The sequence below is a fragment of the Myotis davidii genome, unplaced genomic scaffold (assembly GCF_000327345.1).
Source record: "Myotis davidii unplaced genomic scaffold, ASM32734v1 scaffold726, whole genome shotgun sequence".
Lineage (NCBI taxonomy): Eukaryota > Metazoa > Chordata > Mammalia > Chiroptera > Vespertilionidae > Myotis > Myotis davidii.
This window is the reverse complement of record NW_006297808.1, coordinates 1,984,361-2,010,825: the sequence shown is the minus strand read 5'-3', so window position 1 is coordinate 2,010,825 and position 26,465 is coordinate 1,984,361. Positions and strand designations below refer to the sequence as shown.

Below are 26,465 nucleotides of genomic sequence, written 5' to 3'. Positions count from 1 at the left end.
CTTTCGCCTCCCTGCATTGTGCCTACATATGCAAATTAACCGCCATCTTGTTGGCAGTTAACTGCCAATCTTAATTGGCAGTTAATTTGCATATAGCCCTGATTAGCCAATGAAAAGGGTAGCGTCGTATGCCAATTACCATTTTTCTCTTTTATTAGTGTAGATATGTTGACAGCCAGAATGGCAGATGTAATGAAAGGGCTTTGTAACCTGGAAAAGAAGGTAGACATACTTCTTGCTGTTTTTACTGCCTTTGCTATTATTGTCGTAGTGTCCTCTGCCACAGGTGTTTTCTCCATGACCTCACATCCTCATCTCCCAGTCATTCTGCATGGCACTGTGTCTTCTTCTGGACTTCTCCAGTTTTCTTTTCATAGAAACTTTTTGGAGGGTGGGAGCAGTTAAGGAATACTCTGTCAGTGTATATAAGATGCAATATTGTGGCATTACCCCAGTCTACACTGCATTGCCTTTTAAAAAATCATTGATTTTAGAAAGAGAAAACTATTAATTTGTTATTCTACTTATTTATGCATTCCTTGCTTGATTCTTGTATGTGCCCTGACTGGGGATCAAACCCACAACCTTGGTGTATCAGGACGATGCTCTAACCAACTGAGCTGCCTGGCCAGGGCCTACACTGCATCGCCTTTATAACCAAAACGTCCCTGTGGGATTGGTCCTCTCTGCTTTGAACAGTGTAGGGATTTCCAGTAAGTTCTGTTCAGTTCTCTGTGATGGGGAATATCATGGACATGATTCTTCCTTACTGAACTCCATCTGGGTATCACAAATCACAAAGGAACGTGACTTTAAGAAACGAACAGTGGGCTCCCCTGCCCATTAGCAGCCTTTCATCTCTCTGCATTGTTCCAGAGGTGACCAGGGTGCTGGGAGAGGGATTCCCTCCACGCTGGGTCTTCTCTGCTTTCCCCATTGGGCTCTCACAGTGGCAGGATGACTACTTGCCAAAGGTTAAGTAAACCTATACTTAGAGGAGAATTACTGGGCCCTGCTACTGTGATCTTCCTACAGAAAATATGCCTGTTCCTTTTACACGTCTGTATTCGGTTAAAATTAGAACTCGAAAGCTGTGGCCGCGTCCGCATCTGTTTTGGACAAGACCTTGGTCATTCTCTGTTGACTCCACGTGGCTCTTCGACTCATGTTTTGCTCTTGAAAGAATTCTGCAGCCAGACAGTGAGACAAAACTTCTCTCATATCCTTGCAGCTCTTGCTGATCCTTATTGGCCTCTAGACCAGCAGAGTGCATCGATTTGAAAATTCTGTTAATGGGCCGTGTTTATTTCTAAATCATTAGCTTATAAATTCCCAGGGCATAGTGGATTGTTGATTGCGCCATTGCCACCGTGGTATCTTAAATGTTGTTTAAGTGTCTGTACCCTAAGACTTTAATCATTTTGGCTTTCTGCTTGGTTTGACAGCAAACAGGGACAATTTATGGTGTCATGGAAAGAATGCTCGATTGGATTTTTTGAGAAAAGTTACTGATGTTTCACTCAGTTTCTGTAGATTCCATACTGTATTGAATACTAGATATGGGAGGTTCTCCATTTTATTTTCATGACACCTCAGCAACGAGGGAATTATTCACCAAACTGATGAAGATCAAGGCATAAAGAGTTTAAGTAACCCACCTTCAGGTCATTCAGTAAGCAGGGCTGGATTCAAACCCAAGTCTGTTCCTTCAAAGCACGCGTTCTTTCCACTGACCGCATAGCCTCAGGCCTCATGCCCAGCCTCAATGCAGTGTGCCAGGCGTCATCATATCCTTGGTGGGGGATTCTTATCCTTGCTTAGGGGCCTGGTTCTGAGTAACTTGGTCGTTTTCTACATCTGAGAAGGGGTGTTGCCATATGGCAACTCCTTCGCCATTTACAGCAACCAAGATATGATCCCCCCACTCGCAGACAAAGAAGTTGAGGCACAGAGGGGTTAATTCGGTGGCTGAGGTACTATTCCTATGTTTGTGCTGGAGCTGGGACTCAAGCCTGCTTTTCTAACATTGTATCCAGGCTCTTGGCCCTGGGTGGCAAGGCTCAGGCAACTCCCTGGAAAGATGAGCCTTTCCCATTTCAGAGTACATAGCAGTGGGCAAGTATCAAGACCAGTCTTCCTGTATCATGCGTTTTTGGTGATTCCAGAGCCTTTGGAAAAAGTCCCACTATTTGTCTGTATCTGTGCCTCACAGCTGGTGTGACAAGGCACTCTGCATGTGGCCTGTGGGGCTAGACTAGCTGGGCAGCGCTGGGGCCCCTGCTTATTGTACCTCAGTGTCCAAATGAAAGATCCTGTCATTGTGAACTGGGTGCGCAACATTTGTGGCACACAGACCGGGGTCACCCTCAGGGAGGCTTTGGAGTCACCAGTGTACAAACAGCATTCAGTAGTAAAAGCTGCTGCAAGGATAGTCCATGCCCACCAAGTACTAGGCCCAGTTGTAGGCGCTTTGCACAAATTTTCTTTTTAATACAGTAGCCCCCCCTTATCTGCCCTTTCACTTTCTGTGGTTTCAGTTACCTGAGATCAACCACAATAAAAAATATATATATATTAAATGAAAAAGTCCAGAAATAAACAATTCGTAAGTTTTCAGTTATTCGCCCTCAAGTAGCATGCACATCATCCTGCTCCATCCTGCCCTAGACTTGGATCATCCCTTTGTCCAGCGTCTGCACACTGTAGGCGCCCCACCCGTTACGTTAGTCATTTAGTAGCTGTCTTGGTTATCAGCTCAGCTGTCGCAGAATCTCGGTGCTTGTGTTCAAGTAAACCTTATTTTACTTATCAGAACACATTCACATAACTTCTACTACAGTGTATTGTTAACAATTATTCTATTGTTGTTGGTAATATCTTATTTGCCTAATTTATATATTAAACTTTATCATAGGTATCTATGTATAGGAAAAAGGCATGGTATGTATGGGGTTCGGTACTACTATCCATTATTTAGACATCTACTGAGGGTCTTGGAACATACGCCCGAGAATATGGGGGGGCGGGGCTGTACTTACCAAAAGCCCATGAAGAGGTCTTATTTTTCTCCACTTTAGAGATTATATCACCTGGCTAACTCATCCCCAGCCCCGAAAGCCCCTCCCTTCTCTGTCTCCTGCTGGTGCTGCCTCGCCAGGGTTCTCTTATTCAGACAAGAGCAGTTTGCTCTTCCCTAAACTAGATCAGAACTTGGTTGTCATGACTTCCCACTTTTCAGACTAAACTCTGGTGGGTAGTAAAAGCTTTTTGTAAAGCTTTTAATTATAGGAAACTGCCTTTTCCACTCTGATCTTCTAAAGTAATCAATGCTACAGAATTCAACAGTGAGTTTCAAGGAATCCCTTGGCCTAGGCAGCCTTCTCGGCCTGGAACCCACCCTTGCTCATCCATAGACATTTCCCAGGCAGCCTCCTGTGCTACCTAAGACCTGGGTGCTGGGGACAGAGAGAAAGGAAGGTGCCGCTGCCCTGGCCTGGGACAGACCCCAGAGCTGTTGAGAAGCAGCTTGTGGACATGAGTCATCATCGTGCAGTGTGAGAAGTGGGCAAAGAGGGATTTACAAAGTGCTCAGGCAGCACAAGGATCAAGTGACCAGCGGTGCCTGGGGAAGTCTGGGGGACACCACAAAGGAGGCGTCCCCTAGACTGACTCATAAAGGGAGAACTGGATTCCCTGTGCCTGGGGTGAAGGGCAGAGGACCTAGGGCATAAAGCCCTGGAGTCATGAGGAGCATGCCATGTTGAGGGGACCAAGACTTGGAGTAGAAAAGCATGGTCAGTTGGCAGCGTAAGCAAGGGCCATGTGGGGAAGGGTTCTGGAACCCCAGCCTAAGGATGTGGATTGTAGTTTGGGAGTGACGGGAAGTCATTAGAGCCCCAGTGACCCGGAGCCACTGTGAAGGACACATCATGCTCTGTGGTAAGGAGAGGCTACAGTTAGCAAGATCCACTGGGTCCTGGTCTGTAGTGTCCACAGTGGAAATCCTGGGATTGAAAGAGATTTTAATTCTGAAATCTGATTTCTGAAGCCAAGCAAGCAGGATTTCTTGGTTGATTGGTGGTTAAGGCTGGGGGAAAAAGAGGATTTACACATCTGTAAATATTATACTACTTTGTTCTTATTTCAGTTCTAAGCAAATGTCTTCCAGTTAAAATGCAGGCTTGTACCTTTTCTCCCCACATTTCCTTCCTCTGCTGAAAACTGGAGACTCTTATTGAAAATTCTCATAACAACCCCCACAGCCTCAAACCCAGTCATGCTCTGAGTTATAGGTGGGAGAGGGATTTTGTGCAGGGAATATCATTTTAAGACATAAGCATACCCCTAAAAAGTTGTAACAACCCACTTTAAATGCTGTTTAAGAGGCAGTCTTATTAACAGGTTACATTCTTTTAAAAATGGCAATTTCTTTTGTACAATAGCTGATGCTTTGACTGGATTCTCCTCTAACTGACCCTCTGAAATTTTGATGCTTAATTTAGACATATTTGCATGATGCTTCTCCTTCTAAATACATCATAGGTCAATAATTATCCCAACGCTGAAAACTAGCTCATGAATAGCTCCGCACTATTGTCACATCTTCTGTCTCATGCAGTTCTCCCAGGGTTCCTACAAGGCAAGCATTCTTGTCATTCCCTTTCCCTAGACATAGAAAATAACATTCGAGGAGGCAGAGGGTACATAGCTAGCTCAGTATTTGAAAATGCATGATGGAGCCGTGTCTTAAATCCAGTCTTCTGATTTCCAACCCTGTGCCCTTTTTACTTTGTCATGCCATCCTCCCCCTCCCCTGCTCCTGGCAAAAAATAATCAAGCTGTAAAACAAACAAAAATCCTTTGGCCTTTATGTTTATTCTTCATTTTTTTCTTTGTGCTTTCTTCTTAGAGATGTGACTGTCTCTTAGAATTTGAATTAGACTCCTTTACTAGATCATGCTGCAGTAACAAGCAACCCCAATCTCAGTGGCCTATGGCAATGAAAGATTATTCCGCATTCATATTACATGTTGACTGTGGATTGACTATGACAGCTCTGGGCCCATGTGTTGTCTTCATTCCAGAGCTCAGTGGAAGAAGAAGCTCCTATCAGACTATGCTGTTCTCGCAGCAGAGAGAGAAAGTTCAATGGCTGAACCACACAGTCATTCTTAAATCTTAAGCTCAAATGTGGTATATGGCACCGTCACTTGTACTCCATTGATCAAAACAATTCGCTCAATCAGGCCTGATATCAGTCGGGCAGGAAAGCACCAATGTGGAAAGTGCTGTAAACACCACAGGTCACATGGTAATGGGCAGAGATGCCTCCTACAGGGAGGGTGGACAGTGATTGGGAGCAGTAATTCAACATTACACATGACTCCCCAAACTCTCCAGTGCCACTCTACTGGCACCCAAATGGTTGGGCACTTTCGTACCCCTTCTGAATCTCAGGGGTCTTGCAATTTATATCCATGAACTTGGTCTACAAACACAGCCTCTAAGTTTTCATACCACTGTAAGCAAATATTGATTGAGATTTAGAACCTTTATATAGACCTTTATTTTTTAATTTAATTGATGTTATAGAAAAACCAAACTCAGGGTTATAATGTGATGTTGCTGAAAAGGTAAGTATTGGATCCAGGAAACTTGCAGTAGAAGCCCCTGGCATCTTGCTAGAGTAAAGGCATAGCTCACCACACAGAGCACCCTCAGGTGTGTGCCTTGTGCTGGCTCCAGCCAAGTGGCCGTTGTCATATGAGCATGTGAAACAAATGCTTAACTGAACAAAAGACTCTTTACATATTAAGCATTTTCATAAAGATTTAAAACTGGATACCTTAACCATTTGCTCACTTGTTGACCAATTTAGATAAATTTTTATTCACACATAAAAATATAGTGAACACCCCCTATGTACAGTCTTTGGGAAGTAAGGCCGTTGAGGCGAAAGCATAGTTTGGGCTTTCCAGGAATTTAGGATCTCCTAAGGGAGCATTATCTGCAGTTCTGGAGCAATCCCATATGGTGATGGGAGTGGCGGCAGCAGAGAGATGGATCAGCTGAGCCTTAAGGATCAGAGGAACATTCCTGGGAGGCGCCTTCCAGGCTGTGGGGAAATTGCTCATGTATTCAACGAACTGGGAGTAAGCCGGGTGTGGCTAGAGTGTGAGGTGTGGCAGGAGGAGAGGCTGATCCCTATAGCAGAACAGGTTTTATCCAGAGCCAGTGCCTGAGCAGCCAGACCTTCTCCAGATCTGTCCCAGTCCTGCCACCTGTCCTTGCCCTTTTTCAAAATGACCTTAAGGGAGAGGAAATGGTAGGCAGAATGTCTACCTGAGACTGTCTTTGCACATTAAATGGCCAGAATGTCTAACTTCAGGTCCTACTTTTAACCATCTGTGCCTTAAAATCTCACCGCAAACTTTTTATATGAGGGGCTGTCACAGTGAGCCCTGGCTCACCATCTCAAAGGCAGGCAACACATGGGCCCAAGCACCTAGCGCAGGGAAGTGTAGAGGGTAGAGGGCATACAGATGAGGGTAATACTCCATTTCACCCAGCTCACAGACTGATAAGGGGACAGACAGGCCTGTACTTCCCAGGCTTCCCCGGAGGAGAGCTCTTGCACATGACAAAGTCACTGACATGGAGTCCTTCCTTGTCCAAGCTATGAGTTTATCTAACCACCCAGCCCTGGGAGGCAGGTGCAGCCAATCTGCCTGTCTCCAGAGTCCACCTTCCTCCCTCCAAACTCAGAACCCTGCCAGTGGGAGGAAAGCGGCACACACATTCTGGGAGAGGTGGGGCTCACACTGGGCCACAAAACATGGATAGGTCCTCAGCAGGCAGAGATGCAAGTGAAGGGCATTCAAGTAAATGAACAGGCAGAAGTAGGACGTCCCAGGTGACAGCAAGGGAAATCCCACCACAGAGAAGAGGGAGCTGACAGAGAATAGACCAAAACCCAAACTCCAAGGCCTGGGTCTGGACATGGGGAGGAGTCAAAAGAGTGAACAAGCATAGAAAAGTATCAAAATTCCCAGAATCAGCAAATTCTTCTGGGTTTGAAAATCTTATAAGGGGGATGGAGGGACCTCGTCAAGTAGAACCTCAACCACATGGAGTGCTCATCACCTCTCTTAAGAAACCTCATAGTCCAGTTGCTTAATGAATTAATTAAACTCATTGGCCCAGCCTTGATCTCTCAGAATCGGGTTTGAATTTTTTTCTATTTGTGGAAAAGGGAGCAGGAAGAGGGCTCAGAATCCTGGTCCCTGTATTAATTTGCTAGGGCTGCTGTAACAAGGTACCACAAAGTGAGTGACTTAAAAACAGACTTTTTGTCTCACTGTTCTGGAAACCAGAAGGCCAAGATCAAGGTGTTGGTCTGATTGGGTCATTCTGAGTACTGTGAGGGGAGTCTGTTCCCAGCCTGATCTCTGGTGGTCCTTGACCTTGTACACATCTCCCCAGTTTCTGCCTTCATGTTCGCATAGAGTTTTCCCTGTTTGAGTGATGGTCGCCGTGTCTGTTTCCCCTTTTCATAAGGACACAGTCATATTGGATTCGGGCCCACCCTAATGACCTCATCTTAAACTTGTCACCTGCAAATATCCTTTTTCCAAATAAGGTTACATTCATGGGTATTGGGCGGAGGCACAGTTCAACCCATAACAGTTCCCAAATGTGCTGTGTAGATTGCCAATCCCCTCCTTCATGTCCCATCAACAACACAAACAGGAAATTGAAGATGGCGTTTCAGGATCCTTCCAGATCCCATCCTTTGTCCACCACAGAGGGGCAACCACCCTTTTTATACTCAGTCAAAATCCCTGGGAAGTGAGGGCCTCTGTATCGAGAGATAAGGAGAGCAGCCAGGGCATCTGCCCTGCTTTCTGGGCAGATACTCTGCTCCCCACAGGCACACGCTCTCAGGTGAGAGAAAGCCCCAGCACACGGATGTGTTCCAGACATCTGGAGAGGCAGCTCTTTATCCATCATTACTCACAACATCTACAAGGGTGGGCAAAAGCAGGTTTACAGTTGTTCATGTGGGGAAAGACATGCAGGTTATGATTATTACAATAGCTCACAGCTGTAAACCTACTTTTGCCCACCCCTGTGTGTGTACATGGTGGTTAACTACAGTTGAAATTGTACTCTTACGACGTTTTCCAAAATTTGTAATAGATACTGTAAAAATTTATGATACATTAGTGAAAGAAAGCACAATATGAAATTTTGCATATGGTTTGATTTCAAACACACACACGTTTTTAACAGCTTTATTGAGATATAATTCACATATTTAAAGTCTGCAGTTCATTGACTTTTACTATATTCATGAAGTTGTGCAACCATCATCACAATCAGTTGTAGAATATTTCACCACTCCAAAAAGAAACTCTGTACCCCTTAGCTGTCATCCTCCAAACCCCCATCCTCCCTGCCCCCAGCCTTAGACAACCACTAATCTACCTTCTGTCTCTCTAGTTTTCCTCTATGCCTATATTTCATACAACTGTATGTTTATTTTAATTAGAAAAAAATCGAAGGGAACTGCAGACCAGACAGGGGTTGACTTTTACCAGTGAATAGCAGAATTACAATTTTAATTTTCTCCCCTTTATTTTGGTATTTTTCTAATTATACAATGAGCATGAATTGCTAATCAAAGGGGAAACATTTTATTTTTAAAATAAAGAGAACTAATCCTATTTAAGTAGTCCTCATGGATTATTCTGAAAACTTGACCTAAATCATAATCTTATTTTATGGGAGGCAAACAACTGACTTCAAATAGCAAATTTGGTGCACAGTTGTTAGAAATGGAAATGCTTCATTGCATTTGTTTGCTCTGCACTGGATTTCCTAAGACCCGGCCCCCGTTGCCTTGCATCCCACTCTTCAGGGTCTTCCCATCCTTAATCAGGTGATCTCTCTCAGCCTTCAACAAATTGTTGCTTGTCTCAGGTGAGAGACCCTGTCATTAAACCACATCCTTTTGCCTCTTTAATAACATTGGAGACAGAGAGTATAATTCTGTGAGGGGATGGAAGGAATATGTAATTTAGTGTCCTTTTCCTGAGCCAGTATGAACTTCGTGCATGTAGCGTCTTGCATGCTTCAGGTGTAAAAAGTGATCTGTTGTCCCAGCGAGTGCGTTATGTGAGCAAAATACATACTGAATCTATCTAACAGTCAGAGGCTCTTTGGATCTGTGTCTAGCATACTTGGTATTTCCAGAGTCACCTTTCTTTGATGAATAGACTTTACACTGAAAGGAAATGAGCTTAGCTGGGTGAGGTTCATGAGACAAATTGGTCCTAGCCACCATCACAGAAACTCATCCTTTGCTTTAGCTAGAAACCTGGGCGTCATCCATGACTCGCCTGGTTCCTCTGTGCCTCACATCAATTCATTGGGACCCTAATCTTTCTGATTGGCCTCCTCTCCTTCAATCCCCACCCCAACTGCCCTGTGCATTACTCATCTGGGCAAAGGCAGCAGCCTCAGAACGGTTGCCTCCTTTCTGCCCCTTCCTGACCAGACAATGAAGTTCATCCTCCACATGCACCGATGGTGCTTCATGATCTGACCCCCTCACCTGTCTGGTCTTGCCACCCACCAGTCCTCCCCATGTGTCCATGTTCCCACCCCAGCAGACCCCCATATCCCCTGGTATATTAGAGCCCCATCCATGGGTTCTTAACCTGGATTCCATGGACAGGATATGTGAGTTTCCTAAAATAGAATGCATAGTTGTGTGTTTGGTGTGTGTGTGTGTACAGGGGGTGACATTTTTCTAGGAGGACAATCCTTGGCTTTCATAAAATTCTTAAAGATGATTTATGAATCCCCCGATTTAAGAACTGTATTCTGGGTGTTTGAATGTGTTCTTCCCCTTTCACGTAGCATCTCAACTTTCCACCCTGGTGGACAGCTCCTGCGGACCACGCAATCACCACCTACTTTCCTACGTGATGTCCCTTTCTTGTGGCCCCATGGCTCTGCTTACCCAGCACTTTCCCTGCTGGGATTTGATTACTTGTTTACATATTTGCTGTCCCTTTCTGCCCTGCCTCCAGCACAATGTACAGCACAATGTCCAGTCAACTCTTAGTAAATACTGGCAGAAGAAGGAAAGAAACCAGGAAGGGCACTGGGCCATTTTCTCTATGGAAAGCCCACAATCAGTTGGGTGATGGGACAGAGTTTTGCTAATTGCTTCATCTCTGAACGGAGCGCTGCCCCTGACTAGTGCGCCCTCAGGAGGTGAGCCCATGGATTTTTCCCCTTTGGTATGCTTATAGACATTTCCTCTAAGAACTTCAGGCCCAGCTGTCCGGCATCTACGTGGAGAAATCTGACTTCCATTTGCCTTGAGAATTTACTAGATGCGTAATGATTTTTAAATTACCTCTTGACAAATTTTGAGCTCTTTGTTTTTCTTTTCTTCCATTCCCTTTCAGATTGATGCACTGAGTAAAAGAAGCAAAGAAGCTGAGGCAGCCTTCTTGAATGTCTACAAAAGATTGATTGATGTTCCAGGTAAGCCCATGCACTGATAACCCCCTGGTGGGCATTGTGTCTGCAGAGTTGGTGGGTTTCGCGGGCTTACTCTTCTCAGCTTTCCTAAGAGAATTACACCATCAATGGCAAGAAACCAAGGAGTTCTGGGAATTCTCCAAAACCCAGACTTTGGGTAGGTATGGAAATTAGATATACTTGTGTTAAAGTCATCACATAACCTCCAGTGAATGCTTTTGCAAATGTGGAAGCTCACATCGGTGGAGCCACCTTTAGCTTTGGTATAAAATGCTGCACAATTCACAGAGAAGTAGAACCTGTGGAGTGCTGTGCAGATGTCATGGATATTCGTGCTTCTGGGCTGGTTGATTCCACATTCAGGAACAGCCCTAATAGGATACCTTGAATACCCCACTCCCCTCCCGGGTCATCCAGGGAGCCAGTACCCTCTGGCCACGTTTTTCACTTAAAGTTTATAGCCAAGGGCAAGTGGTAGCCCAATTAGCTACAACCAAGTACTGTATGTGGATTACTGACATGACTAGAACTACTTTAACAAAGCAAAACAGCTACAGGTCTCCTTTATATCTGAACTTGCATTCTAATTCAGGTCTCCTGTGGGCTTTGCTGTACCATTTGGGAGCTGGGATTAAAAGAGGCCACCCCAAGCAAGGGGCAGCAGAAAACACTTTGGACAGGAAGTAGGGAGATTCAGATTCTCTTGCCAGAGCCTTATTGTGAGGTCTTTGTCACATTCCTTTTCCTGTCTGGACCTCAGTTTTCTCATCTTTGAAATGGAAGAGTGTAAGGGAACAGCCTTGTGGTAGAGAATGGTTTTCTTTGTTCTAAACTTTTGCTGTCGTAGGAGCTTATCCAGCACTTAGTTCCAAATTCTGGCTTTTTTACTTTCTGCAAGAGTTTGTAACCAACTGGGGGTTCCCTGAAGACTGGCTGAGGCTCATGAAAAGGCTTCTTCACAGCAAATGGATATTGGATGCCTATGGTATGGTCTTTTCTCAGGTACTGGCACCTCGGTGGTCCCACTGGCATGATCTTATGCAAATGCAAGTTTTGTGTTGATGAAAGGAGTCTGACTTGTTTCATCTTTGCCAAAGACCCAGAGTCTTTTGCTGCTGTTTTCTAAATACCCTACACTCTCCTTTTTTAAAGTCCAGTTTTTACTTAGGTTTTTCCTGAGTGAAGTTTCTCAGCTGGGCAGCCACTTTAACAAATTGTTGGGTTTCTTTTTCTGCCATTATTTTCCATCCTAATTTCCCATAGGAAAAACGAGAACATATTTTTCATCAATGATCTCTGCCTGAGCAGACCTTAGTCATGTTCGTATATTATTTTTATAGAATTTTTATCATACTCTGGGCACATTTTTATACATTCTGCTTTTTTCACTTAACATTATACTATCAGCATTTTTCCCATTGGTGATATTCTTTGTAATTATCATTTTTGGCTGCAGAATTAAAGTTTGCAATTTCAGCTTAAGGTGATGGGAGCAAAGAATGTTCGATGTTTTCTGTAATAAAAGTCAGTCAAGTCCATCTTCATGCCAAATAGATCACTTTTCCCCACATCCCAGGTATTTCTTTCTTACTCATGCTGTGGTCTGACGGTTCTCACAAGTTCCTCGAGAAGCATGAGTGGAGCTGGGGGCACTGTACCTGTGTTTTGAAGTCCTGCTGCTCAGATGAAGTAATCCTGTGGCTGAGCTTTACAGGAAGGGCTTGGTCAATAGCGTTGCATTTACTGACAGTCACACAGTTGTGGAGAGTCAGATGCCTTAACTGTCTGTGTGCTTCAGGCTTCAGTCCCGCCAAACCCAGAAATATTGGTGGGGTGCATTAAGTCTTCTAATTTCAAGAAACATCAACTCACGCTATTTCAGAAATCTACAGGAAGCTCTTGGGAATAACGAGACTGGTATTTCAGGTTTGTGCCATGTGGCCCAGCTCCAGGAGCCCAGGAAGAGCCAACCCGCCACCCCAGGAAGAGGCAGAGCCCGGGTCCCAGGCCTTGGAGACTGGCACAGTAACCTGACTGACCAGTCCCCACTTGCCACCTCTTCCAGAAATTTTTTATCTGTTTGTGAGTTTTCTTGTTTCTTATCTGCTGGTCCTACTCGAATGAAAGCTCCTTGAGGAAAGCTTGGGTTATCACTCTATGCCCAGCACGTGGAGCAGGGCCTGGCATAGCACAGGTGTGACATGTTGAAGGACACAATGAGTCCGTCAACCCAAGGCCACTCTGGAGTCCTCCATAGCCAAATTGGCAAAAGGTCACATCAGCAGCTCTGAAAGCTTTATCTCTGTCCAGTTCTCCCAAGTGTCAGCTTGAATATCCAGCAGCCTCCTGGACATATTCTCTAGGGTGGCTGACGGGGACCCTGAAACCACCCAGTGTGTCCAGAGGAGGCCTTCTTACTGAGTTCCTTCACCTGGGGAGCTGCACCATCTTCTACCCAGCTGCACATGCCGAGCACTGAGTCACCAAGTTCCGGCCGTTCTTCCTTCAGAATGTTCTGTATTCCATCCACTTCTCTCCATCCCAGCTCCTGCCCTCCACTTGCAATTCAGGCCTCCCCCCGCATGTCTACAGTATTGCGACGCCAGGATTTGTGCTTGCAGGGTTGCCTCTTCTAGCCCATTCTCCAGGCAGCCAGCAGGCCAGGTCCCTTCTCAGCTCAGCTCAGCTCACTCCTGAGGTAAACTTGAGACACTGCTACCTGACCTCCCAGGTTTGGCTCAGGTGTGTCCTTCTCACACACACATGCCCTGCTCCCAGCAGCCTGTGTTCCCTCTGTTACAGCTACTTGGGACTCAGCTGTTTTCCTTTCTGGCTGGGCAGAGTGACTGGGGCAATGTGGTCTTTGTCCCTAATTATTTCTCTCATGTCTACTCCAGTGCCTGCCATGTAGCAGAAACTCCATAAATATTTGTCAAATGAATTAATGGATCAAATTATTTCTTCAAATGTTTTCTGAGGTTTTTTGGTCTCTGGCTTTAATTGTGAGGTTGACACTTTCCACTGAGGGAGAGCACGCTGGAGCATTCTAATGACCTCAATGGTGAGAGAACAGAATGTCTCTTTCCTTGACTTGGGGCCATTTAATAATTCTCTGAACTCTCATTTTGCTTCATGTCACTCTATAAAGATTTACCTGCCTGCACAGACATTTATATGACGCTTAGCATTTGGGGTTCATCAGACCAGCATATGCACTTCAGAGGCCTTGGGCTTTGTGGCTGGTACTGATATCCAAAAGCTGTGTTTGGTTTAGTAGCTGTCCTGCTGGCATCCCAAGCTTTACCCACTCAGCACAAAGCATGGAATCTCCCTCCACTCCTACCCGTTCCCCTCCTGCCTCCTCTCCTTCAGCGGTGTGACTCAGCTCTTCTCTCTTCTTCATCGTCCACAGTCAGTATCCCAAAGTTATTTTTCCTTTGAAAAGCTCCTTCTTATTAAAGATACTTAATCAGCATTTAAATGCACACTCATCCTGATGAGTCCTCTGAATAGTTAAACTAGTTAAGATCTGATGTATGTGTTCTTTCTCATTTTCTACCAGATTGCTCTGCATTCCCTAATTAATTTCAGAGTATTTTAAGATGCTTTTTATTATAAATATTCTGCTACGTTAGCCAAAGCACACTTTCCTTCCACACTGCTCTGAAATTTCTTAGTTGGCACCTTAAACACCATCCCCTTGCTATGTCTCAGTAACCATGCTGAGCTACTGCACTAGAGCAGTGAGCTAAGCAATCAGATAACTTCCTGTTCTCATGAACTTTAGAGTCTGGTGGGAATGTGGGCATTAAAAAGTAATTACACAATTATTGAATTTTAGGTGTGGTAAGTGCTTGGAAGGCAGAGCCCATTGGGCATAAAAGTGTAGAATGGGTAGGATTGGGCTCAGAGGCGGATGCTTGTGAACAAGAAGAGGAGAGGGCAGTAAGGAGTGGCCAGGCACTACATTGTCCAAACGAAGACACTGCCAGTAGTCAGTAGTTAAACTTGAGTAAAGGGCATACACCAGTGTGGTCACCCAGCTGCAAAAGCAGGTAGCGGCCTGGTAGATTATGTGAAGGGTTCTGGACTCTAACAGACAAACTATGAATGAGTTTTAAGCGGAGCAGTAACATGATCCTGTCTGTATAATCAAAAAGTCAATTTGGACAACAGATTTGGAAAGAAGTCCAAGGTGATGTGGGAAGAGAGAGATGAGGTTGCTAGGTTTCAGGTTGTAGGAGTGAAGTTGGAGAGAGAGGATGGTTGAGAAGTGACTAGGGCAGCTTTAGCCCAGAACTCAATTGACACAGTGTTATTTCCTCCATCCCTGGGTAACAATACTTGTTTACATGGTTTACTTGTTTACATGGCTTTCAAAATTAAAAGGAAGACCAATAAAATGTTTGGAAAATTAGCCTCCCATTTCTAATTCTAATTGAAAATTAGAATTGTTTTAATTGAAAATGTTCTTTGACTTTATTGTCAGCATCATAGCAGTAGGAGGGAAGTTTTGAATTCATAAATAAGTTATAATTTTATGCCTTTAATCTAGATTGCTTCACCTGTCCATTTTATCTCTGACAGATTTTTATATCATAACTAGAGGCCTGGTGCACAGATTCATGCACCAGTGGGGTCCCTTGGCCTGTCCTGCACCCTCTCACAATCCAGGACCCCTCAGGAGATGCCGGACTGCCTATTTCAGCTTGATCCCCACAGGCCAGGCTGAGAGACCCCACCAGTGCACGAACCTGTGCACCAGACCTCTAGTATGCATAAGATCTTTGGTTAATCTCTTCCCACCCTACCCCCTACCCCCTTCCTTCTGAGATTCATCAGTCTGTTCCATGTTTTCATGCCTGTGTATTGAGCGTTTGCCCCCTGGTGGTCAGTGCACATCATAGCTATTGGTCGAATGGTCAAAAGGGTCACTTAGGCTTTTATATAGAGAGATGTATATTGCTGGGGGCCAACCCCAGTGGGTCCAGGGGTTCCCAAAGGTGTGGACGGAGTCGGCGAGGAATGTTTTACACGGAGACAGAGTTCAGAACTTAGGAAAGCTAGAGAGTTCTGAACTCTGTCTCCGTGTAAAACATCCCTCGCCGACTCCGTCCACACCTTTGGGAACCCCTGGACCCGCTGGGGCTGGCCCCCAGCAGTATGTGATTAGCAGGGATAGCTTAAACATGCAAATATTTAAATTTTTTACTTTAATACACCTCTGGTTGAGATTTATACTTATTAATTTGCTAATAATTAGTCATGAGGTAAAGCATTCTAGCCATCTGCCAACAACTTGACTTAATAAGGACACTTGGGTGAAGCGCACCCTTCCCCCTTACCCTCCTAGATGGGGCGTTCCTCTAATCAGGAGACCAGTATCTTGCTTTGGAATCTATATTTGTGAGTGAGAGCAGAGTTCAGTGACTATCTGTTAACAATAGTGATGCAAGAAAGGATTCAAAGTGTGTTGTTTAATTAGTCATTTTCACACATTCCCTGGGCCAGCACTTGCCTGCAGTTCATTGTGTGCTAGGCCCTGGACTGTGCACCTAAGATACAAATGTAGATGAAACTTGGCCCCTGCCTTCCCTGAGGTGGCTTCTATTTGGGTGGCGGGAGATTCTCCTGGAATTTTGAGAAAATATTCCATAATTAAACAGATTAAAAAAGCAGGCTCCATCCCTTACTGTAATGAAATAAGGAATAAATATCTCTGCTTTTAAAATGTGACCCTCTCAGATTGCTGGAAATTTTCTGGAATGACCTCCTTAAAGGCTCTTGCATAGCTGAAATTTTACTGTGCTCTGAGCATAGTTATGATGGCATGCATAATCTGCCAGAAATTAACCTTGTGTGGGTGACTTACTCTTGCTTCTTGATACTTTTAAGATTTTTTACAATGAGCGTGTATTTGTTTCGACAATCGAGGGAAGAGCTTAAATCAGTAAAATACTCAACTTGCAATCTTAGTTTCTGAATAGGCCTTATTAATGGATTGCAGATAACTTAAGCAGTGGTCATTTGAGTGTTTGTCCACATTTAATAATCTCTATAAATTATTTGATCCAGAAACAGTTTTTGTGTGTCTGTTTTTAAGTTCCTAGAAAGGAGAAAAAAAGACAAAGTTGGTGGAGCGGCCACCTGTGCATTGGTATTGCAGAACTCTGCTTTGGCTGCAGCGTTCAGGGAAGAACCTCTTTGCAAGTTCTCCTGGCGTCTCTCGGTGCCTCTTCTATCCCCCGCCCCCACATAAAGAGAATCATCTTTCACTCCTTGCTAAGATGTGGTTTACATCCTACAGACACAAACCCTTCAAAAACGAAGGCAGTGCCTGGAAGAGTTTATTTTAAGATTTAAATCTTAGGAAGCACATTACCGATGGCATAAAATATTCATTGACTCATGCATGCAACAATACTAGAACTCAGTGTTTCATGACTGATTCCCTCACTTTGTGTCCGTAGAGTAACTGGCCTGCAATCGTCAGTAGGCGGTGTTCATTTCCAGAGTCCTGAAAGAGAACTGGCTTTGGAGAGCCCATTTTGTAGGACACTCCATTTTCAGAACCATTTGCAAATGCCACTGCTCTGGGGCCACGTTTCATTGTGTATTGGGAAACTCCTCTCCTGGTGAATATCCCTATTAGTGTAGCATTTGAGAATCCAGAAATAAAGTAGAACATCACTTTTGAGAACTGCTTTTTAATGCTCCTTCATAAGGATAAAACAGTAATCCAGGCTTTTGTACTTCTCACCCTGGTTTCAAGTGAGAACACAGTATTGATTACAATTAGAAAACACTGTTCTCTCATTCAGGGATCCCATAGCAAAACTTCTGGGAAAAAGTGTCAAAATCTTGGGATTTGGCCCTGGCCAGCATGACTCAGTTGGTTAAGCGGCATTCTGTGCACCCAAAGGTTGTTGATTTGATTCCCCTTCAGGATACATGCCCAGGTTTCGGGCTCGGGCTTGATCCCCGGTAGAGAGCTTGCAGGAGGCAGCAATGCTTCACTCTGACATTGATGTTTCTCTCCCTCTCTCTCTCTCCTTCTCCCTCTCCCTCTACTTTTCTCTCTCTCTAAAAATCAATTAAAAATCTTTTTTTTTAAATCTTAGGATTTGGTTAGAAATACCCCTTGCTTCTTCTACCAAGATTTTAACCGATGGGCCACTTGGTAGCATTTTTGAAGGCTGTGGAAATGTGGCTGCTCCAGCTGGATCCTGTAAGACTACTCCAGTCCATGTATTCTCTGTCTCCTGGTGTTGGCAGAGGAGCCAATGCCCAGGCCCCTCCAGAGAACTCTATAACCTCAGGTGCCCTGATGGCAGGATTCCTTTTACACATTCTCAGTTTGCCTTCATGAAACATTTTCATTCTAAGAATCAACCACCACCACCATAATGGGACCGAGACAGAACCAGGGCTGCAGCCTCCGAACGAGGGTGTGGGTTGCTGCTGCCCTCCTGCCTCCTCCCCGGGTGCAGGACTGAGCAGCCAAGGGGACTAAAGGATGGACATTATGCTCTACCCAACACTGGAACCCAGACAAGGGGGCAACTTTTCTCACCCTCCTTGGACAGGTTAAAACAAATTTGGGGCCTGATCAGCTTCTCCATTTTGTGCACCATATGTCTGCAGACTGAGGAAATAGCTATAAACATTATAAAGAAAGGCAAATGTGACAAGATGGGTGTCTGAATTGCTTGTTGCTGATTTTCTACGCTGACCCATTTCAGGGCTCTCCCTCTGTCCCTCGACACCGGGCTGTCGTGTGAGGGCTCACTAGCTGAGATGGGGAATCCTTGGTTCGCTTGCGTGGGGCAGTGTGTCGCCTCTATCCCCCCTTGCCGTAACTGGGGTGGTCCTGGCACACTTGATATCTAGACAGCTTTTCATCAGTTGCTCATCAGCATGCTAATTGCTGTATGACTAATTATGCCCTGAATTCCAGTTGATTTTCTTAATGAGACAGCTGGGTTAATTATGTAATCGTATGATTACATTAGCCTAGAGTGCCCTGGCAAAAAGTAACGTCTGCTGCACTGTGATGTCATCGCAGGGATGGCACTCACTAGGGGCACAGTCAATCTCTGGCTGATGGCAGGGGACTGCCCCACTGCCTACAGAGCCCTCTGCACAAGCATGGCCTTAGATTCTATGAGGTTGTTCTTCTTATTCCTCATAATATAAGGAAAAGCAGCTCACCACTGGCCTGGCTTTCTCCAACACACCATGCTCCCACCTCCTCCCCAGAACACCTCAGACCCACCTAATCACCCCACCTAATCGGAAACCCTACTTTTTTCAGCCTATGCTCTCCATGAAGTCAGCAGTGTCCTCTTCCTTCTTCAGGACTTGTCTGCACCAAGACAGTGGGGCTTATGAGGGTGTGATAGTGACACAGGGAACTCAAAACAGAATGTGCCCAAGTCCCTGGAGAACCACAGTAAGTTAGTTTTCATAGAGTCCACACAGCATGGACTGGCCCCAACCTTATGCCCACTGACCATACATGTACTATTTCAGAACTTCTCTTCACTCCGATCTCTATACACGTCATATTTTACTGAAAACATACATGTGGTCAGACGAGGATGACATCTTCCAGCTACTGGCCAGCTTCCTCCTCCCCATGATAGCAAAGTCCTCTGAGAGCCAGTATGCTTGCTGAACCCACCTCCACCTGGTTACACTCCTCCTTCTCAGACTTTCATGGATACCTCTCTTCCTCTGCAGGACCCTCAGTCTTTTCCTTTTCTCCACTTATACATTCTCCCCCTAGGTGACTTCTGATATCTGTTAGGCTCTCAAACTCCCCATGACCACAAGAGAACAGGTTTCCCCCAAGCCCTCCCAGGAAGGTAAATAGCATCACCATTCATGCAGTGGCTTAGCCCACAAATTGCAGGAGTCAGCCTGAATTCCTTTCCCTCACACCTTGTAGCCAGTCTGTCAGTAGGTCCTGTTGACCCAGCCTCCAGAATATACCCCAAACTCAACCACTCAACACGTCATCTATTGCCAACCTCATCCAAGCCACCATTACCTCTTGGCTCACCACCTTCACTCCACCTCCTCCCACTGGGACTGGTGGGGTAAATTATGGTCCAGCCAAACAATGGGATCTCTGAAGTTTGATTTAAAACATAAACGAGAGAGATCAATGTGCTGATCTGGAAAGAGCTCCGGGAGAGATTACGAAGAGGAAACAATATTCCTGCCGCATCTCGTAACTCCGATCGGGCACCGTTCCCGCTGCACGTCCTGGGAATGCCGCCCCTGCCCAAGGCGCCAGCATGCACAGCAGCCAAATGGGTCTAAGTCAGTGGTCTGCAAACTGCTTTTACTCATATCTCCCAATATATGCACCTCAGAGAAGGGGCATTTGTAACCCTAATATTAGAAATTTTTGGTGAAGTTGTTAGCATTATCTTTTACCTTTAGGCCTATGATGCATTTTGAGTTAATTTTGATGTATGGTGTAGTGTAAGGGTCAAGATACATTGAAAAATTAATGGTTGGTATATGTGTGAGGTTTTTTTCTGGACCCTCTTTTATTTCATTGATCTGTATATCTATCCTTAAGTTAATATCGTACTATGATTACTGTAGCTTTATAATCAGTCTTGAAATCAGGTCATGCAAAACCTTTATCTTCTATCTTGTTTTTCAGATTTGTTTTGGCTAGTTGAGTTTCTATATACATTTTAGATTTAGCTTGTCTAATTGTATTGTTAGAGTGAACAGAGTTTTGGAATCTTTATTGTGAACTTTTCTTTTTCTTTCAGTTCTGTTAGTTTTTAATTCATGTTTTTGGAAGCTTTAAACAGCTATGTCTTGTTTTTTAATTTAGTCTGACAATCTGCCTTTTAAGTGAAATGTTTGATTTTTTACATTTAACATAATTGTGTATATAGAAGGGTTTAAGTCTATCTTCCTTTTTGTTTTCTGGTTGTCTTACCTGTTTTTTATTTTCTCTGCTTTATTTTTATTATTTTTTATGATCTTATTCTATTTCCCCACTTGTCTTACTAGCTAAACTGTTCGTTTTATTTTCTCAGTGGTTACTTGAAGATTTACATTAAGCATCTTTAATTTTTCACATTATACCTTCAAATAATAAAATACTACTTCACATACAATGTAAGAATGTTATAATACACTTTCATTTCTCCCTCCTGTCCTTTGTGTACTGTTATTCATTTAACTTCTAAATATGTTTTAACACTACAATACATTATACTATTTTTGCTTTTAAATAGTTATCTTTTAATGAAATTTAAAATGAGAAAAATAGTATTTTACCCATATATTCACTATTTGGGTGTTGTTTATTCCTTTGTGTAGATCCAGGTTTCCATCTAGCAGCATTCTCTTTTAGTCTGTATCATTTCCTTTAAAATTTCTTATAGTGTAGGTACACTGGCAATGCATTCTGCCAGCTTTTGTTCATCAGAAACAGAAAAATTTCTACCTTGTCCTCATATTGGAAGGCTATATTTTATTGGGTATAAAATTATATGTTGATAGTTTTTGTTTTGTTTTATTTTTCCTCCCAGATAGGAGGTCTCCAGTTAATCTTTCTTTTTTCCCTTATATATAATGATTCTTCTTTTCTCTGGCTTTGCAGATTTTCTTTTTATTCTTGTTTTCAGCAATTTGATTTTGCTTATCGGCATTCTTTGTACTTATCCTGCTTGGATTTTGTTGAATTCCTTGGATTTTTAGATTTATAACTTTTACCAAATTTGGAAATTTCACCAGGGTTTCTCCAAATACACCCTTAGTAACTTTCTAGGACATGTATGTTAGATAGTTTTATGTTGTTTCACAGATTGCTGAGGCTTTAGTAGCAACAGGTTCTTTTTTTTCCAGTCTCTTCTCTATGCCTCTGTTCAGACAGTTTCTATGACTCTCTTTGAATTCACTATTTTTCTTTTACAGTGTCTAATCTGTTGTTAAGCCAGTCTAGGGAATTTTTTTTTTTCATTTTAGATACTGTATTTTAAGCCCCAGAATTCCATTTGATTCTTCTTTCTATCCTCTTTCCTTATTGTGTTTGTGTTTTTCTTTAAATCCTTGAGTATGCTATAGTAGCTGTTTTCGTCTTTGTCAACTACTCCCATTATCTCTTGTCATTTCTGGTTTTGTTTTTATTAACTGGTCCCCCTAGCCCCCCTCCAATTATTCTTCTTCTTTGCATGTGTAATAATTTTTTATTGGATGTTGGACATTGTAATTGTTAACTGGATTTTTTTTTTTACTTTCTTAAGAGTCTTGAAATTTGTTTTGTCCAGCAGTTAAATTACTTTGCAGATCAGCTTAATCATTCTGAGGCTTATTTTTAAGCTTTTAGGGGATGGATCTGGAGTAGCCTTTACTTGAGGGTTAATTTAGACCTTCATTCTGGTGTGGACCTTCTGGTGTCACTACTAAATTCCTTGCTGTTCAACAAGTCTCTCCACTGTGACTGGTTACAACTCAAAAATCTCTTAACCCTCTGTGAACTCTAGAGTTCACTTAGACTTTCCTTGTAGTTCTTTGCCCAGCCTTGGGTAGTTTCACCCTGTGAGTATGTGTGCACCATGTCTTGTAGCAACAGGTTCTTGATTACTCCTCTGCAGATTTCTCTAGCTCTTTCTCTGCATATCTTCTCCTTTCCAGTACTATGCCCTACAAATTCCAGATACTCAGCCTCCCAATCTTCTGTTCTCTATCTTCTCAACTCAAAAAGACTCATGCTGCCCTAGCCAGTTTGGCTCGGTAGTTAGAGTGTCAACCCTCGGACTGAGGGTGGCCTGTTCGATTCTAGTCAAGGGCAGGTGCCTCGATTGCAGGCTCAATTCCTAGCCCCGGGTCGGGGTATATGTGGAGGCAACCAATGTGTCTCTCTCACATCGATGTTTCTCTGGCTCCTCCACTCTCTCTAAAATATCAATGGAAAAAATATCCTCACGTAAGGATTAACAACAACAACAACAAAAGGACGTATGCTGTGCTTGGGTTCCCCCTTCCCTGTGCTGCAGTCTAGAAAGTGTTTCCTGGCAGAAAGTCAGGATGGTCGTAGGCTCACCTCATTTGTTTCCCTTCTCTCAAGGATCACTGTCCTGCTTTGCCAGTTGTCAATAACAAAAATGGTTGTTTCATAGTTTGCCTAGTATTCTACTTGTTTCTGGCCAGAGGCAAGTCCACTACTGGCTAGTTTGTCATGACCAGAAACAGAAGTCTCCAAGTTTTGTTATTTTTATTCTTGATTTTAATGGATGTCATAAATGGCTGGAAAAGATAACTCACAAAGATACATAAATCCAACAAAAGCATTGCATTATTGGCTATCTTTATAAAACATTGATTTATACTTTTGAAACCTGCATAACAGTTATAAGATATTATTTGTTGAAATTCAACTAGTACATTTTGATTTTTCCTGATACTCAATTTTTCTTGCCAACTAGTCAGAAGATACTGTATTTTTCATATTACTAATAAATTATTTGAAACTCCTTTTGGCAAATATTTCATCAGGTTTGAGTTGGTTGGTAATAGGTAATATTTATTGAGTGTTAACTCCATGCCTGGCGGTTGTCTAAGTGTATGCACATATTATCTTTTGTAATTAAGTATTAAGTAACTTGTCTAAGGTTGTACAGCCAGTTAAATGGCAGAGCTGAGATTTGAACACATGCAATCTGCCCCATAGTCTAAACCATTATGCATACTCTCATATAAGAGACATTGAGACATTTTTGAAGAGGATGTTGTCTTTGCTCATAAGTTTATGTAATGATGGGAAAATTTCCAAATGTCCACTTTTAGAATGTTCTTGCTATAGATGAGTTTCTTTCAAGAAGCAATAATTTTCCCACTAAGTATTAAAACATCACATTGACTTCAAAGACATAGTTTATGTTGGTGTGTTGTTGTTGTTTTAATGTTCGTCAGACAACATACAACTGATAGCCATCTGCTGTCACAGAATGGGCAGCTAATTTGGAACACTTAACTTTTTAAAAGAAAATTGTATAACTTATCTTTAAGTTTAAAACTCTTAAATACTTTACAACTGGAAAACCAACAGACCTTTTTGTGGTTCAAAGAATTGCAGTTTTTCTTTCTCATGCCCCGGTCACTTGTCTTGCCCCAGTCCTATTCTCTGATGGTTTTTCCCATCAGGAGTAGATTGAATCCAGACTCGGCCCTCTGGCTTTCTTCAGCATTGTATTTTTATGAGACTGATGTGCTGCCTACTGCACTAACAGGATACCTCAGATAATGTATTTTCAGCTCTGGGATTCTGTTTTATCTTTTTTCACATATTCTATTTCTCTCCTTGATTATGCTCATATTTTTGTGTAATCTTTGAGCATGGGCCTCCCTCCCTAGCCACTTGTGCTTTGCCTCTCTCCTTCCCTTTTGTTGCAGCCTTACCAGCTTCTCTCTGCCTTGACCATGCCACGTTCGCACCCACCCCTGGACCTTTGCAATGCTGTCTCCTCTGCCCAGGATCTTCCTGTGTCTCCCCTTCACTATCCAGATCCCCATTCAGTGTCACCTCCTTCAACAGACCCTCACTGTCAGTCTGTCTCCAGTACCCATTCCCCATTCTCCATACCCTGTTTTCTCTCTTACTCATGCTTGGCAGTCCTTGCAAGTATTTTATTATTTTATTTTATTTTGCTTTTTGTCTATATCCCTCACTTCAGAATGTCAAGTCTTTGAGAACAAGGTTTTGTTTTGTACACCATCATGTCCCCCCAGCACCTAGAACAGTCCTGATGTCACAGAATGTGTCCTTGAGTGCCAGCAGTAGACTGAACTGTGCCTGGCACTTCCCTGCTCCTTTTTCCCCTAAATGCTGCATCTTCTTCATGGACTGACTGCCACACAGTCTCCATGGGTCTGAACTCTTTGTCTCCTATTAAAAAAAAAAAAAAGTCTATTTTTCCCAGTTTCTCTATCTGGAATGGGTCATTTACTCATCTGACCTACGTGGTCCATCCTGTTTTACCGTTGATATTCGTGAACATGGTCTATCTCTACTGTGAAGCTGGTAGGTACCAGCTGACATAGTCGAATGTCCATCTCATTGTCTCACTTGGGCCTTATCCAGAGCAGAAAGATGCTTAGGAAATACTTCTTCAATTAGGACTTGAAGAAACAGAATAATTCAGTTGGCTACTAGTTCAGGAACAGAAATCTTCATTAGAACTTTGTATACTTGTTTGCCTCACTGATTTCTCTCCTCTCCCTGTTTCTTGGGTGAGGAGCCAGCATCAGACATATTGCAGAGCCACCTCCCCCAACCCTGACTGGGATGTCTGGAATTAATGAGGTAATGTCACATGTACTTAGGAGAAGGTGCTGAATGAATACAGGTGACTGTGTTATTGTTCATTGTAATTATGTTCTTTGGGTCCTGTTGCATAATGAGCTCTATAGTGCCTCAGTGGGTGTTTTAGGAATTAACTATTAGATGATTGTAAAACAAATTGCAAGTTTGTCACATTGGGTGGATGGAACTGGCAATAAAGCCTGTTGAATTGGAGGAGGCAGGGAAGACAGGTGAGGGTTTTGTGTGTTCCTGTTCCACATATGGGTGTGTTCTCTTGCCTCCCCCAGACAATTCTCTAATTGAGCTGCTGAGATCGGAGGCTTGTGATGTTCAGAATAAGGCCTAACAATACTTGTGTGGGGTTTAAATAGCATTGGAAATCATTAACAAGACAAAAAAGCTATGATTTCCCCTAGATTAACATGCAGGTTGGGGTTTGGCATGCCGAAAATCGTTGTTTTGGTCTCTAGTCCAAACACGCTAGAGTCATTATATTGTCATGTGGTAATTAGCTGTTCCTTTAATGCAGGTAATAAAAATTAAGCCTAAGAGGTACTTTAGCAATGCCTTTTACATAATCCAAAACAAGATTCAAATGCTGCAGGCGTTTAGTCATTCAACTGTACTGTAGTAAAGTTTGGAGTTTAATGCATAGAGATGTTTGAACATTCAGTTCATTCTTTATTCTGTGACCAGTTTTGCTACTTAGGCATTAACCTTTAATAGTGTTAAATTAAATATACATGCCATAATGAATAATTATGAGATTGCCAGAATTTTCATTTACAATATAATGCTTTGAAATTTTCTCTAAAGGTCTAGTTACCATTCACTTGATAATATGCATGTTATTTTTATATGTCACTGAATTCCTTGCCGAATAGAATGAGGGAAGCTATTTTTTATTCGAAGCAGACACAGTGGGTCCTGGATTTTTATTTTTATTTTTTTAAGGAATGGACTGGAAAAGTTGTCAACAGAAATTTTAGGGATAGGTTGCAATATACTAGCTTAGCTCTCTAAAGATGTAATTTGTACTGGCAGTTGTGCCAGAAAGCCTACATGAACGAACACTAATAGAATTTTATACAGAGCAGCAGCTCTCCTCCTCAATCCTTCCCTGACCTCTGTATCAGGTTCAGATTGTAGTTCTATGTGAAGGGGGCCGTGAAGGCATACAGTTTATTTCCTTCAGGCCATTTGCCCAGTACGAGGCCGTGGAGGAAGGGGGGAGTAGTGGGATGGTACCCTGGAAAATACTGAATTTAAAAAAACAAAACACCTACACCTGGAATGTTCTGAGTAATTCAGTCTTTACTGTTGTTACTATTTCTACTTACAAAGAACTATCTTCCTTAAATAGCTTTTGAAATCTAATTTAATATAAATATTTTAATGCTGATTAAAATAATAATGAAAAGCCACAAATAAGAAAGTGATGTAGTCATAAACTGTATACACACACAGAATAAGTGCCCGGCAGCCAGAGGTTTCACATGATGGACAGCATTGGCATTAAACCCCACGTGCAGGTCCGCCGTTGTGCTGGACACATCCCAGTGCCCGCCTT

The 26,465-nt window shown here is 43.1% G+C and overlaps 1 protein-coding gene across 2 annotated transcripts in view; it reads left to right on the top strand.

Moving 5' to 3' along the window:
* CUX1 (cut-like homeobox 1) overlaps window positions 1-26,465 on the top strand; it is a 372,075-nt gene that overhangs the window by 191,410 nt on the left and 154,200 nt on the right. For both annotated transcript variants that reach the window (XM_006773399.2, XM_006773398.2), the window contains exon 4: window positions 10,482-10,560. In XM_006773399.2, coding sequence (XP_006773462.1) covers window positions 10,482-10,560 — 79 coding nt within the window. The remainder of the gene's footprint in view (window positions 1-10,481; window positions 10,561-26,465) is intronic.